This window comes from Orycteropus afer, unplaced genomic scaffold (genome assembly GCF_000298275.1).
Source record: "Orycteropus afer afer isolate SDZICR_OR568_19922 unplaced genomic scaffold, OryAfe1.0 scaffold00285, whole genome shotgun sequence".
Lineage (NCBI taxonomy): Eukaryota > Metazoa > Chordata > Mammalia > Tubulidentata > Orycteropodidae > Orycteropus > Orycteropus afer.
The window spans coordinates 2,324,626-2,338,046 of NW_006921872.1; the positions used below are offsets into that span (position 1 = coordinate 2,324,626).

General features: G+C 39.4%; 1 protein-coding gene across 1 annotated transcript in view; it reads left to right on the forward strand.

Annotated features, from left to right (window-relative positions):
• Positions 1-7,400, forward strand: part of TOPORS (TOP1 binding arginine/serine rich protein, E3 ubiquitin ligase) — an 11,729-nt gene extending 4,329 nt beyond the window's left edge. The window contains exon 3 of the mRNA XM_042782289.1: positions 4,470-7,400. Coding sequence (XP_042638223.1) covers positions 4,470-7,400 — 2,931 coding nt within the window. The remainder of the gene's footprint in view (positions 1-4,469) is intronic.
• The last annotated feature ends 6,021 nt before the right edge of the window (positions 7,401-13,421 follow it).

The window sequence follows — 13,421 nt, forward strand, 5'->3', positions numbered from 1 at the left end:
GGCCCTTGCCTTAGACAGCCATTAATCTACTTTCTGTAGCCTTTCTAATAATCTATCTAATAATCTAAAATATAGATTTGATTATTGTGGACCTGTATTATACATGGGATCATACTTGTATGGTCCTTTGTGGTTTTTTTTTTTTTTCCTCCATTTAGCATAATAACAAGATCCGTCCATGTTGTATGTGTTGGTACTTTCTTTTGAAGTGCCCCTGGGTGGATTCAAACCTCTAACTTTTCAGTTAATCACACAGACCTGGACTTAAATCCTGATTTAGTCCCTCACTAATTGAGCAAATTACTTAACCTAAAATAAATCTGTAATTGTAAATTCCTTTTTATCGTCAAATAATATTCCATTGTATGGATTCACATTCATTTATCCATTCATCAGTTAATAGAAATTTGAATTGTCATTTTTTGGGCTGTTATGAATAATGCTTCTATGAATATGCATGTACAAGTTTTTATGTGGACATAGTTTTCATTTCTCTTGAGTAGATAGAGTGGAATTTCTGGGTCGTGGTGACTACTTCATTTATATTTTAACAGGCATTTTGATTTTAGTATTTAGTGATGTTTTTGAACAGACAACATCAATTTGATGATCTTATATGCATTGCCATTATTTTACATTTCTGACAGTTACCATTCTTTATAGCTAAAGATTTCTTTGTAATAAGACAGAAGTCTAATTTAGTTTTCTTCTTTTTTTTACTTACATTCTTTTTTACCTACCTTGGACATTACCAAGGAGCTCTAGTGGTGTAGTACTTAAGGCATTTGGCTGCTAATCAAAAGTCGGTGGTTTAAACCCAACAGCCTCTCTGCAGAAGAAAGATGGGGCAGTTTGCTTCCGGAAATTGAATCGGTGGCAGTGAGGGTTTTTTTTTCCCCCCTGAGTTTATGTACATTACCAGTAATTCTTTAGCCGTAAGCTAAAGTGATTAATAGACTTATAAAACAAGGGCGGACTAATAATCCATTTTTAAAAAACCTATAGTTAGTTAATATTTTGTTTTATATAAACTTTGAGTTTACTGCTTAATCATTTCCTTCAATACCTTCTGTGAACTGAGATGTTTAGTAAACACTAAAATTCTATAGTCCAAAGAAAGATATTAAGATAAAATGTAATAACTTAAAATTCACAAGTCTTGTTTTATGGATACAATTTTAAATTTGCAGTTGAATTTTGTTGATATTTCTAATTTCCATGACTTAGTAGAATACTTAGGAGCTCTGGTGGCATAGTGCCGAAGGCATTTGACTGCCAACCAGAAGGCTGGAGGTTCAAATCCACCAGCCACTCCTTGGAAGGAAGGTTGGTCAGTCTATTTCCGCAGTGATACCGCCTCGGAAACCCAAGGAGGGGTCGTTATGAGACGGATCCGACTCAAAGGCAGTGGGTGTTTAGTAGAATACTTAAAAATTAAAGTCTTACAATTCCTGTGGTTTACAGGGCTAGTTTAGGTGAAGCCTGGTCTTCAGTTCAGGCCTTCTGATAATCTATCCAGTTCCTTCCTCATTCTTCTCTACCTCTTCCTTCCAATATATTCATACTCTCTCTGATCCTAAACGTATCTATGTATTGTTGTCAGGTGCCATCAAGTCAGTTCCAACACATTGCAACACTGTGTGTGACAGGATGAAACACTGACTGGTCCTGCCCCCATCCTCACAATTGTTGATATGTTTGAATCCATTGTTATAGCCACTGAATCAGTCCATTTTGTTGAGGGTCTTCCTCTTTATTGCTGACCTTCTACTTTGCCAAGAGTGATGTCCTTCTCTAGGGACAGGGCCCCCCGATAACATATCCAAAAATGTGGGATGAAGTTTTGCCATCTTTGTTTCTAAGGTTGTACTTCTTCCAAGACAGATTTGTTTGTTCTTCTGGCAGACCATGGTATATTCAGTATTCTGCACTAACACCATAATTCAAAAGCATCAATTCGTCTTCAGTCTTCCTTATTCATTATTCAGTTTTTTGCATGCATATGAGCCAATTGAAAATACTATGCTTGGGTCAGGTGCACTTTAGTCCTCAAAGTAACATCTTTGCTTTTCAACACTTTAAAGAGATTTTTTGCAGCAGATTTGTCCAGTGCAATAAGTTGTTTGATTTCTTGACTATTGCTTTTGCTATCATGGGCATTGATTATATATCTAAGTATATGTAAGTGTGTATATATTTATATTCATAAATATGTATGTAAAAAATAATATGTATATATGTATTTATACTTTTACTGAGTTGGAAGGTAAAAAATATAATAGAAAGTAGGGAGTAATGCTGATAAATTTAAACACTATCAAAGTTTCAGTATTTAAACCAAAAAAAGCAAACCAAATTCACTGCCATTGAGTCAGATTTGACTCATAGCGACCCCTCCTTGGGTTTCCGAGGCGGTATCACTGCAGAGGTGATTGTCCAACCTTCTGAGGAGTGGCTGGTGGATTTGAACTGCCAGCTTTCTGGTTAGCAGTCAGATGCCTTAGGCACTATGCCATATTAACAAACTTGGTTATTATTAATATGTTTATGATTCTGGTGATCTACTTCCCAAAGATCACAGCTGTTGAACCTTACAGGATACAGTTCTGCTCTTGAAGCCCATGGGGTAGCCATGAGTCAGAATCAACTCAGCAGCAGCTGGTTTTCCAAACCTGGTAAATATTTAAGACTATGGTGATTTTTGCATTTTCAGCCTTAGAAATTAGAAGACTAGAAATATTCTAATCCCTGAAGAAAATGTGTCCAGCATTTATTGATTCCCTATTAAATTATAGGTCTGAGAAAGCAAAGATGCCCTAGATAGGCAAATTTAATTTGAAATCTATGATGATAGACTTACTTTTCACAATCATAGATTTTTTTTGTGTGTGTGTGGGTTTATGTTTTTGACATAATTTTGTTAAGACCAAATATACACTGTTTAGAAAATGACAGTTCTCTTATGTGACTGACTTGGTAGCAGTTGCCCAATGATGAAACTTCCTGTGGTAGAGGAGGTATAGAAAGGGAGGGAGTAGGAGGCCTAGGGAAATATAACAGAAGAAGATAATGTTTAATATATACAAAATGTATACTATACAGGATTTTTGTAAGTTGTTATTTGCCATTGAGTTTATTCCACTTTGTGGCAACCCTATGTGTGCAGAGTAGAACTGCTGTATAGGGACCTTTTGAAGCAGATAGCCAGGTCTGTCTGTTGTGGTGCTTCTGGGTGGGTTTGAACTACCAAACTGTCAGTCGAGTGCTTAACTGTTGCACCACCGGGGACTCTTCAAAACTAAAATGTCATGTGTATTAGATTTCTGCTCTGGCAAATTCACTTTGTAAGTTAATAGGCAATATAAAGTAATACATTTAAAGGGAACTGATAAATTATAAGATCCTTGTGATCTTTGTCAGAAAAAATAATGGGGAAGGTGACTGAGAGCATAATTTCAAGATGTTTTGTGGTTTGACTTGTTGATTAATAAAAAGCTATAAAGAAGGCTGCTTAGGGATGCTTAAAGGAATTAGTGATGAGCTGGTTACAGTAATGCAGTAGTAATAGCAGTTACTGTAAGCCAGGCACTACTCTTGAATTTGTTTTCATTTATTCTTACCTAATCAACTATTTATTTAATCTTAACTGAAAGGTCCTTCTTTTCATGGAAAAAAAAAAAAAAAAAACCTTTCACTGAAACCACAGCATTAAACAGATGAACTTTCTGGTATATAAATGATAATCTCATTAAAGTTTTTAAAAGCTTTTTTAAAAAGCACACCCCACAACCCACTGCCATCGAGTCAGTTCCAACTCACAGCAACCCTATAGGACAGTGGAACTGCTCCATAGGGTTTCCAAGGCTATAAATCTTTACAGAAGCAGACTGCCACATCTTTCTCCTGTGGAACAGCTGGTGGGTTCGAACCACCAACCTTTTGGTAACAGTGTAATGCTTTAACCACTGCTTCTATATATCCAGTATTTATCACAAATAAAAGAAAGTCTATATTGTTGGGGACATGTATGTGAATTGTATAAAACCAGAAATAGGAATAACACCAATAAATAGGGATAACACCAACAGGACTGTTGTGGTTTTTTCTTTTTGTTTGTTTTGTTTTCTAGAGTGTGGTAGGAGAGAATGACAGTATAGTGGGACATTAACCAAATCTCTTATATTTAATTTTTTGTGAAAAATCTGGAATAAACATGAAAAATGTTAGTTAAATCTGAGTGCTGTGTACATGGGTGCTTGGTATATTTTCTTTTGTACTTTTTTGTATATTTTAAATATTTCTCAAAATATTTTTCAAAGACTAGTAGAGTATTTGAGAATTTAAAATGTCTTCAACACATTTTCTAAGGGTTTTTTATATCTTCATATACCTTGTGAGGCAGGGTCTATATCACAATATAATCATTCTTCTTTTATCAGGTTACTGATACGTTTCTTTCCCTTTTACAGATAATGGCATCAGCTGCTAAGGAATTTAAAATGGACAACTTTTCACCTAAAGCTGGCACTAGCAAATTGCAACAGACAGTACCAGCTGATGCATCTCCTGATTCTAAGTGTCCTATATGCTTGGATAGATTTGATAATGTGTCTTACTTAGATCGCTGCCTACATAAGTTCTGTTTTCGCTGTGTACAGGAGTGGTCAAAAAACAAAGCTGAATGTCCACTATGTAAACAGCCTTTTGATTCTATTTTCCATTCTGTGAGGGCAGAAGATGACTTCAAGGAATATGTCCTAAGGCCTTCATACAATTTTGCCACCCCTGATGCTCGACATTTTCGCTACCGTACAACTATGACAAGGGACCGAAATACTTCTGTTTATTCACCTAGTACTACCATGAATAGAAGAACAACAACTCCACCAGATAGTGGAGTGCTATTTGAAGGGTTAGGCATCTCAACAAGACCTAGAGATGGTGAAATTCCTCAACTTATGAGACAGATTGCAATAAGGAGGCCAACTACTGCAGATGAAAGATCTTTGCGGAAGATTCAAGAGCAGGATATTATTAATTTTAGACGAACTCTGTATCGTGCTGGTGCCCGTGTTAGAAATATTGAAGATGGTGGCCGCTACAGGGATATTTCAGCAGAATTTTTCCGTAGAAATCCAGCTTGCCTTCACAGATTAGTTCCCTGGTTAAAACGTGAACTTACAGTTCTTTTTGGAGCGCATGGATCGTTAGTGAATATTGTCCAGCACATCATCATGAGTAATGTTACTCGCTATGACTTGGAAAGTCAGGCATTTGTGTCTGATTTAAGACCATTTTTACTTAACCGGACTGAGCATTTTATACATGAATTTATCAGTTTTGCTAGATCTCCTTTTAACATGGCAGCTTTTGATCAGCATGCTAATTATGATTGCCCTGCACCGTCATATGAAGAAGGCAGCCATTCTGATTCTTCAGTCATAACAATATCTCCAGATGAGACTGAGACCCAAGAGCTGGATATTAATGTAGCCACTGTTAGTCAAGCACCATGGGATGATGAAACTCCAGGGCCGTCTTATTCAAGTTCAGAGCAGGTACACGCTGCCATGTCGTCCCTTTTAAATACTTCTGACAGTTCAGATGAAGAACTTGTAACAGGAGGAACCACATCTCAGATACAAGGAGCACAAACCAATGAAGATCTAAATAATGACAGCGATTCTTCTTCAGATAATTGTGTCATTGTTGGATTTGTTAAACCACTAGCTGAGAGGACCCCAGAACTTGTTGAACTATCCTCTGATTCTGAGGAGTTAGGCTCTTATGAGAAAATGGAGACAGTGAAGACACAAGAACAAGAGCAGTCTTACAGTTCTGGTGATAGTGATGTTAGTAGATGTTCATCTCCACACTCTGTCCTTGGGAAGGCTGAGCGCATAAATAAAGGTCATTGTGATTCTGGTACAAGAATCAAATCAAAGAAGGAAGAGAAACGATCCACATCATCATCTCCCAGAGACCTGAGTTCATCTGTGAGAGGAGACAGAGTTTATTCTCCACATAACCATAGACACAGAAAGAGGGGAAGATCAAGAAGTTCAGATTCATGTTCCCAGAACAGGAGTGGGCATGATCAGAAGAATCGTAGAAAGCATCATGGTAAGAAAAGAATGAAAAGCAAACAATCCAGAAGCAGAGAGAGTAGCAGACCTAGAGGTAGACGAGACAAAAAGAGATCAAGAACTAGAGATAGCAGTTGGTCAAGAAGAAGCCAAACTCTGTCCCTAAGTAGTGAAAGCACAAGCAGATCAAGGTCTCATAGCAGTGATCATGGCAAAAGACGGTCACGGAGCAGAAACAGAGATCGTTATTATTTGAGAAATAATTATGGAAGCAGATACAAGTGGGAATATACTTACTATAGTAGAAACAAGGACAGAGATGGTTATGAGTCATCTTATAGGAGGAGGACTCTGTCCAGAGCTCATTATTCTAGACAATCTTCAAGTCCAGAATTTAGAATTCAGTCCTTTTCTGAAAGGACAAATGGTAGAAAAAAGAATAATCACAGTGAAAGGAAATATTATTACTATGAAAGGCACAGATCAAGGAGCCTGTCTAGTAATAGATCAAGGACTGCTTCAGCAGGGCCTGATCGAGTAAGAAGTGAAAAGCCTGGAGGGAAACGAAAATATAAAACACGGCATTTAGAGGGTACTAATGAAGTGGCTCAACCATCCCGTGAATTTGCTTCTAAAGTAAAAGACAGTCATTACCAAAAATCTTCATCAAAATTAGATGGAAACTATAAGAATGAGAGTGACAGCTTTTCAGACAGTCGATCATCAGACAGAGAGACAAAACACAAGAAGAGAAAAAGGAGGACCCGGAGCCTAAGTGTAGAGATAGTTTATGAAGGGAAAGCTACTGATACAACTAGACATCATAAAAAGAAAAAGAAGAAACACAAGAAGAAGCATAAGAAACACCACGGAGACAATGCTTCGCGTTCCCCAGTTGTAATTACCATCGACAGTGATAGTGATAAGGATTCTGAAGTTAAGGTAGATCCAGAATATGACAATAGTGGTCCTCCACACTCTGTACAAAATGAGTTTTTGCCTCCTTCGTTGGACCCGTTTGAAACTAAAGATGTAGTTACAATAGAAGATGAATTTGGTATCCTGGACAAGGAGTGTGATATTACCACACTCACTAACAACCTGGATGATGCCAACAAAACTGTGAGTAATATTCTACCCCAGGCAACTTCAACTGAACAAAATCTTGATGTAAGAGAAGAGAGCACATTTGCTTCTGACTTGGAGACCCACCCCAGTAATGTATCTGTTCACACTGAGCCATCAAGGCAATTGCCATCTCCACGGACATCATTAATGTCAATATCTCTTAGTAGAGACCATGTTATGTCTTAAAACTGCCAAAGCATCTCATTGAGAATTCTGATTGTCTGAAAAGAAGGAAATAATGAAAGGAACAATGTCATCTACTGTGGTCTATTTAAAGATGACTCTTGATGAAAACTCTTTTTTCCATTAAAATAATTTTAAGTGTTTTTTTGTGTTAAAAATTTGTATGAAAGCATTTTATTTGTTTGAAAGTTATGTTAAGTCCCACCTTCAGAGATATGCACTTTTAAGTGAAGAAAATGATATTGCTAGCAATTTATTTAAAACTTGGGCTCCTTTTTAAATAAAAAATGTAAATTTTAGAAGTTATTTCATAAAGCCATATGGTATTGACATATTTTTAAAGTAGTCAATGAGTATTTTTGAATTTTTTGTTTTTCTGAGAGTTATTCTGAAAATGTGTTATAAGCTAGAGGAATCCCTTTGGACAGTCTTTATTTTTCTTCTTAAAGGCAAATTTGTATGGATTCAAAACTTTCTTCAGGTTAAATTGGGGCATTTTAATCTGCACAGTTTATGTTGACATCTGCCAAAAGAAAAATTTAAACATTTCCTTTATATACTTGTTTATCTGGACTGCCAGTAAAACAAATGTGTATTCAACTAAAGAAAAAAATAAAACAGCAACACTTTAAAACAAGAATTCAGACATTTTTCTATGTAAGAATTGATTTAAAAAAAAAAAAAAAGTTATGGAGCTAAAACCTTGAAAATAGCTAAGGATATAGTTGTGTCATAAATACTGAATTTCAGATGATCTACATTTACCCTCACAGTTTTAATGACTGTTTTAGTTCCTTAGTCCGAGTATGAGTAGTATCTTACTTGCTTTCTGTGTCAAGCAAAATGCAGTTATTTAACATTTAGCTTACTAGAAAAAAAACCCTTTGTTACACTTCTTTTACATTGGTAGTTCTTTTATACAACTATGTTTATGTTTTAGAGATGATAAAATCGTTCTATGTTAACAGTGAGGCAAGATCACCAGTGAACAGGTGAGCTCAAATTAAATTCAGCCTTCAGTTTGCCTGCTACCATATTTGTACAGTATTCAACAGATACTGGAATGTCTGCTGTGTGGCAGGTTCTATACTAGGCTTTCAGGGAGTCAGTGATAGAGCAGAGCAGACACACTTCTGCCCTCATGGGGCTTTGTTTTGGTCACGTGCCACTCTAGGGACTGGGTGAAAGCCCCTTGACCTTGGGCTTCAGCTCTGCCTCTTGATCCCGGCCCACCAAAGCTGAAGGCATCTCTTAGCTCAGGCAGCTGCTGGCTGCTGAGGCTGACAAACCCAAGGTTGATAAGTAAAATGGCATGGTCCCAGGATTATCAAGCGATTTGGCAGGCCACTAATTCATGTCCATTAATAATCCCTAGATCAGCAGACAACATGGCAGGCCACTGAGATGAAGACACGGCTAAATGCAGGTTCCAAGTATTAACAAAAAGCTGAGAGACCTTTCTCAAGGCTTCTCTTTTTCTATTCTGGAAGCAGACCACATCCCTAAGGCAGCTACTCACCTGCTCCAGTAGATTCTATGTGGATTTGATTACCAGTTTCATCATGGGGAATAACTACATCTAGTTACCCAGGCATTCAAAACCAGGTCCAGCCAAGTAGACACATACCTTCCACAAGCTTGCAGATTATTGAGTAAGACAGTACTCCTGTAGCTTTAACATTACAAACTATAGGTTCTCTGGAGAGAAAGTATAGTTTGCTATAAGAGGCCAAGGTCTTTTCTAATGGGGGCCTGATCTCGGGAATTGATGGTTGTCCAGAAGGCAAGTAGGTATTAAGACTTTCATAACCTGTGAGACATATATTGCCCACTAACATTTTCATTCTCAGGTTGTAGTATGTGCTGCTGCCTGGTGGGGACTTGTCTAATCCTGAATCTGAAGAAATGGGCTTCACCCCACTGGTCCTACCCCAGAGTCCTCCTTGGGACATATGTGTCCCACATAATTGTATCAAAATCCATATTAACCTCAAATATTTTTTCCCCTTGATTTCTGAATGCCTTTTTTTACTGAAAACATGTTATTGACAGAAAATTAAAAGCAGAAGATAATTTGGTCATAAAAAGTTTAACTAGGAGTTGAGCTGCTACACAACTGCCCAAAGGAAAAGATACACAAAGATCCAAAGGCCAAAGACCAAGCTCTGTTTAGAGTTTGTGTTTATCTTCAGGTAGTAGGAAGCTGCCTTAAAATTAAAAGAATCTGAAATTGATGTAGGCAGTTTTTTAATTAAACTCAGATATTGAGAGATTGTGGGAAGACTAGCTGACTGAGGAATATACTCTCAAATTATGAAATTGCTTTGTATCTACAATATGATTTTTCTTAATATTAAAATGCAAGAGTGCTATTTTCTACATCCTGATTTTACATTGTGTTCTTAGTTAAACATTAAATGAAAACCTTTCTTAATTCAGGGAGCTCTGGTAGCGTAGTGCCTAAGGCATTTGACTGCTGACAGTTCAAACCCACCAGCCACTCCTTGGAAGGAAAATGGGGCAATCTACTATCAGAGTGATAGTACCTCAGAAACCCAAGGAGAGGTCTCTATGAGTTGAATCTGACTCGACGGCAGAATTTTGTATCTTAATTCATATCACCATCATACTCTTCTTACATGTTCAAATAAAAAATTTCCAAGCCTTGGGTTTTCTCTCCCCCTTAAGCCCCTCATCAGTCACTGAATCCTGGTTGGTACCATTTTTTCAATTTTTAAAATTTTCATTGGGTCTTCATCATCACTCAGTTTAAGCTGCTGCCGTTCCTCACCTGTTCCATAACTGCCCTGGGCCAAACTGCATCCACTATTTATTGCACCCCACCCCTTTCCCTAATCTACTCTTGTGGTGGTATTCAGAAAAACTTCAAAACAAAAAACATCTTTCATTTCCCTATTTTAAATACATAAGCTTCCCATACTTAAAAGCAGACACGTACACAAAACTGAACAACTTGATGTGGCCTGTAAATCTCTGCCGGATCAGGCTGTGGTCTATCCAGCTTTCCTCGCTTCACTTGGCTCTAGCCACACTATGAAGGTCCTGCTCCCTTCCTACTACCTCAGAACCTTCAACATGGCAGTTGTTTTTGCTGAGAACTGAATTCCATCTGGCCAAACAGGGTTTAGGAGCTCTGGTGGTGTGATTAAGCATTCAATTGCTAACCAAAAGGTAGCTGTTCAAACCCACCACCACTCTGCAGAAGAAAGATGGGCATTCGCTGTCTTTAAAGATTTACAGCCTTGGAAGCCCTGTAGGGCAATTCTGTTCTGTCTTACGGGATACTGTGAGTCAGAATCAATTCAATTACAGTGGGTTTGGTTCAGTCAAACAAGGTTTTTGTTAAAGTGTGCTCCTCCCCACTATTTTCCTCTTAATTACTCATTCAACACTGAACTTTCAGATCCCTGAGCACAATTTGAATTGATTACTAGATGTCTTACCCCAACAAAACTGTATGCTATCCCCATTCACTATTTCCTTTCATTTAGAAAATACTTAAAATCACAGAGATTTGAAAAACTGACCTGCTTTCTGCTTTAAGGAAGCTCCACTTATAAACATTTTTAGCCTAATATTTCATCGGAATTCAGTGCTATAAGATGTTTCATTGTACCTCAATTTTCGGTGTTTTTGTGATATATTTCTGTAAAGGAAACTAATCATGCTCATTAGTGCCTTCCGCCAGCTCACTTAGAATCTTGTTAGGATTTTAACTTCCTAGTTGGGAGCTCTGGTAGCATAGTGGCTAAAGCACTTAACTGCTAACCAGAAGGCTGGCGGTTCAAACCCACCAGCCACTCCTCGGAAGGAAGGTTGGGCAATCCTACTTCCGTAGTGATACTGCCTCGGAAACCCAAGGAGGGGTCGCTATGAGTCGGGGTTGACTCGATGGCACATAACAACACAACAACAACAACAAGTCTAAGGAGTAGGAGCTCTGGTAGCATAGTGCCTAAGGCACTTGACTGCTAAACAGAAGGCTGGCAGTTCAAACCCACCAGCCACTCCTCGGAAGGAAGGTTGGGCAATCTACTTCCATAGTGATACCACCTTGGAAACCCAAGGAGGGGTCGCTATGAGTCAGGTCAGACTCGACAGCATATAACAACAACAGTCTAAGTAGTAAGGAGCCCTGGTGGAGCAGTGGTAAAGTGCTTGGCTGCTAACCTAAAGGTCAGTGGTACAAACCCATCAGCCACTCTGGGAGAAACATGAGGCAATCTGCTTCTGTAAAGATTACAATCTCAGAAATCCTATGGAACAGTTCTTCTGTGTTCTACAGGGTCGCTTTAAATCGGAGTTGACAGCAATATGGTATGTGTAGTCTTAAGTACAGGTGTGCATAGATTAATGTCTGTTTGGCAAGTCATACTTCTGTGGTCCCATATGGTCATAACAGAGTTCAGAAATCCTGATGGGAGAATGGGACATAGTAGAAATAGTTCTCTGAGTATGGAGATCTGACCTGTCTCTCACCAGCTCTCTGACCCTGTGTCTGCCAGGGGTGGCAGGGTGAGGGACTTCTGGTAGCCACCCACAGACACCTGTCCCACCGTGTTCACCTCTGGCACTGCCAAGGGGGATGCCCCCCAAGGCTGCCCCATTCAGCTGGGTGCCCTGCTCATTATGCCTGGGCGTGAGGCCCCAACTCCTCTCACCTTGGTGGCCACTGGGCTTTGACTGCAGCCATAGCAGGAACAGGAAAGGTGGCCAAGGAAGGAGGAGAGGATGGATGGACAGGGCTAGAAAAGTTTAAAGCCCACTAGGGGAGCTTGGAAGGCAGGATGGGAGGAAGGAAGGGAACAGAGCTGCCAATAGTGGCCAGGAGGCCGCAGGCACAGTTCATGGAGACGAGTGACCACAAAGGACTAGTGGTGGTGGAGCCAAAATTTTCATGCAGTCCCTTGGCACAGCTGCCTTGATGGTGAGGCAAGTAAGGGACCATCCTATGAGCCTATCTTCTATATATAATAATGGTGTTTGCACAGTGTCCAAATTACATAATGTCCTGTTTCACAGAATGAATCTAATTGTGGACGTTAAGTAATGCATCCAAAAAGCCAAACCAAATTCACTGCCATTGAATCAGATCCGACTCATAGTGACCCCTCCTTGGTTTTCTGAGGTGGTATCACCATGGAAGTAGATTGCCCAGTCTTCCTACTGAGGAGTGGCTGGTGGGTTTCAAATGCTAGCATTCTGGTTAGCAGTCAAATGCCTTAGGCATCAAGCCACCAGAGCTGTTAAGTAATGCATACCTGTAGTCCAGTTCGACCTCAGCTCACTAAACCATCTAATCTCTAGTAATGGTGAGTGGTGGGTACTAGGGGAAGGAATTAAATGACAGCAGACTAACTGCAAGTTCAAGGAATTCTTCCATGGCTGGGCATCATTGCAGTCTCCTGCCAGTGCAGAGTAGGCACATGCTAAGGCAACAAGCACTGTATCTCTGGACTTGGAAAATTTTTCTGAAGGTGCTGAAGCTGCCAGAATCCACACTTTACTTGGGCTGGGCTATAATCAGCCTGGGGGTGGAGTGAGGATGGGAAAGGCAGGTGGAAGGGAGGGGTGGAGGTGAGAGTTCTTCTATGTCACACAGGTTCAAAAAATGGAAATGTAATCAATTAAGAGCAGGTATCTATTGCTAACATGAAGCTCAGTAGACCAATGTACAATCAACATGTTGTGGTGTTGGGTGCCATCGAGTCATTTCCGACTCATAAAGACCCTATGCACAACAGAATGAAACACCGCCTGGTCCTGTGCTAGCTCTGCAATCCTTGCTATGCTTGAGCCCATCGCTGCAGCCACTGTGTCAATCCATCTCGTTGGGGGCCTTTCCCTCTTTCGTTAGCCCTCTACCTTACCAAGCATGACATCCTCCAGGGCATGGTCCCTTCTGATAACATGAGCAAAGTAGGTGAAACAGAGTCTGGCCATTCTTGCTTCCAAGGAGCATTCCGGCTGCACTTCCTCCAGGACAGATTTGTTAGTTCTTTT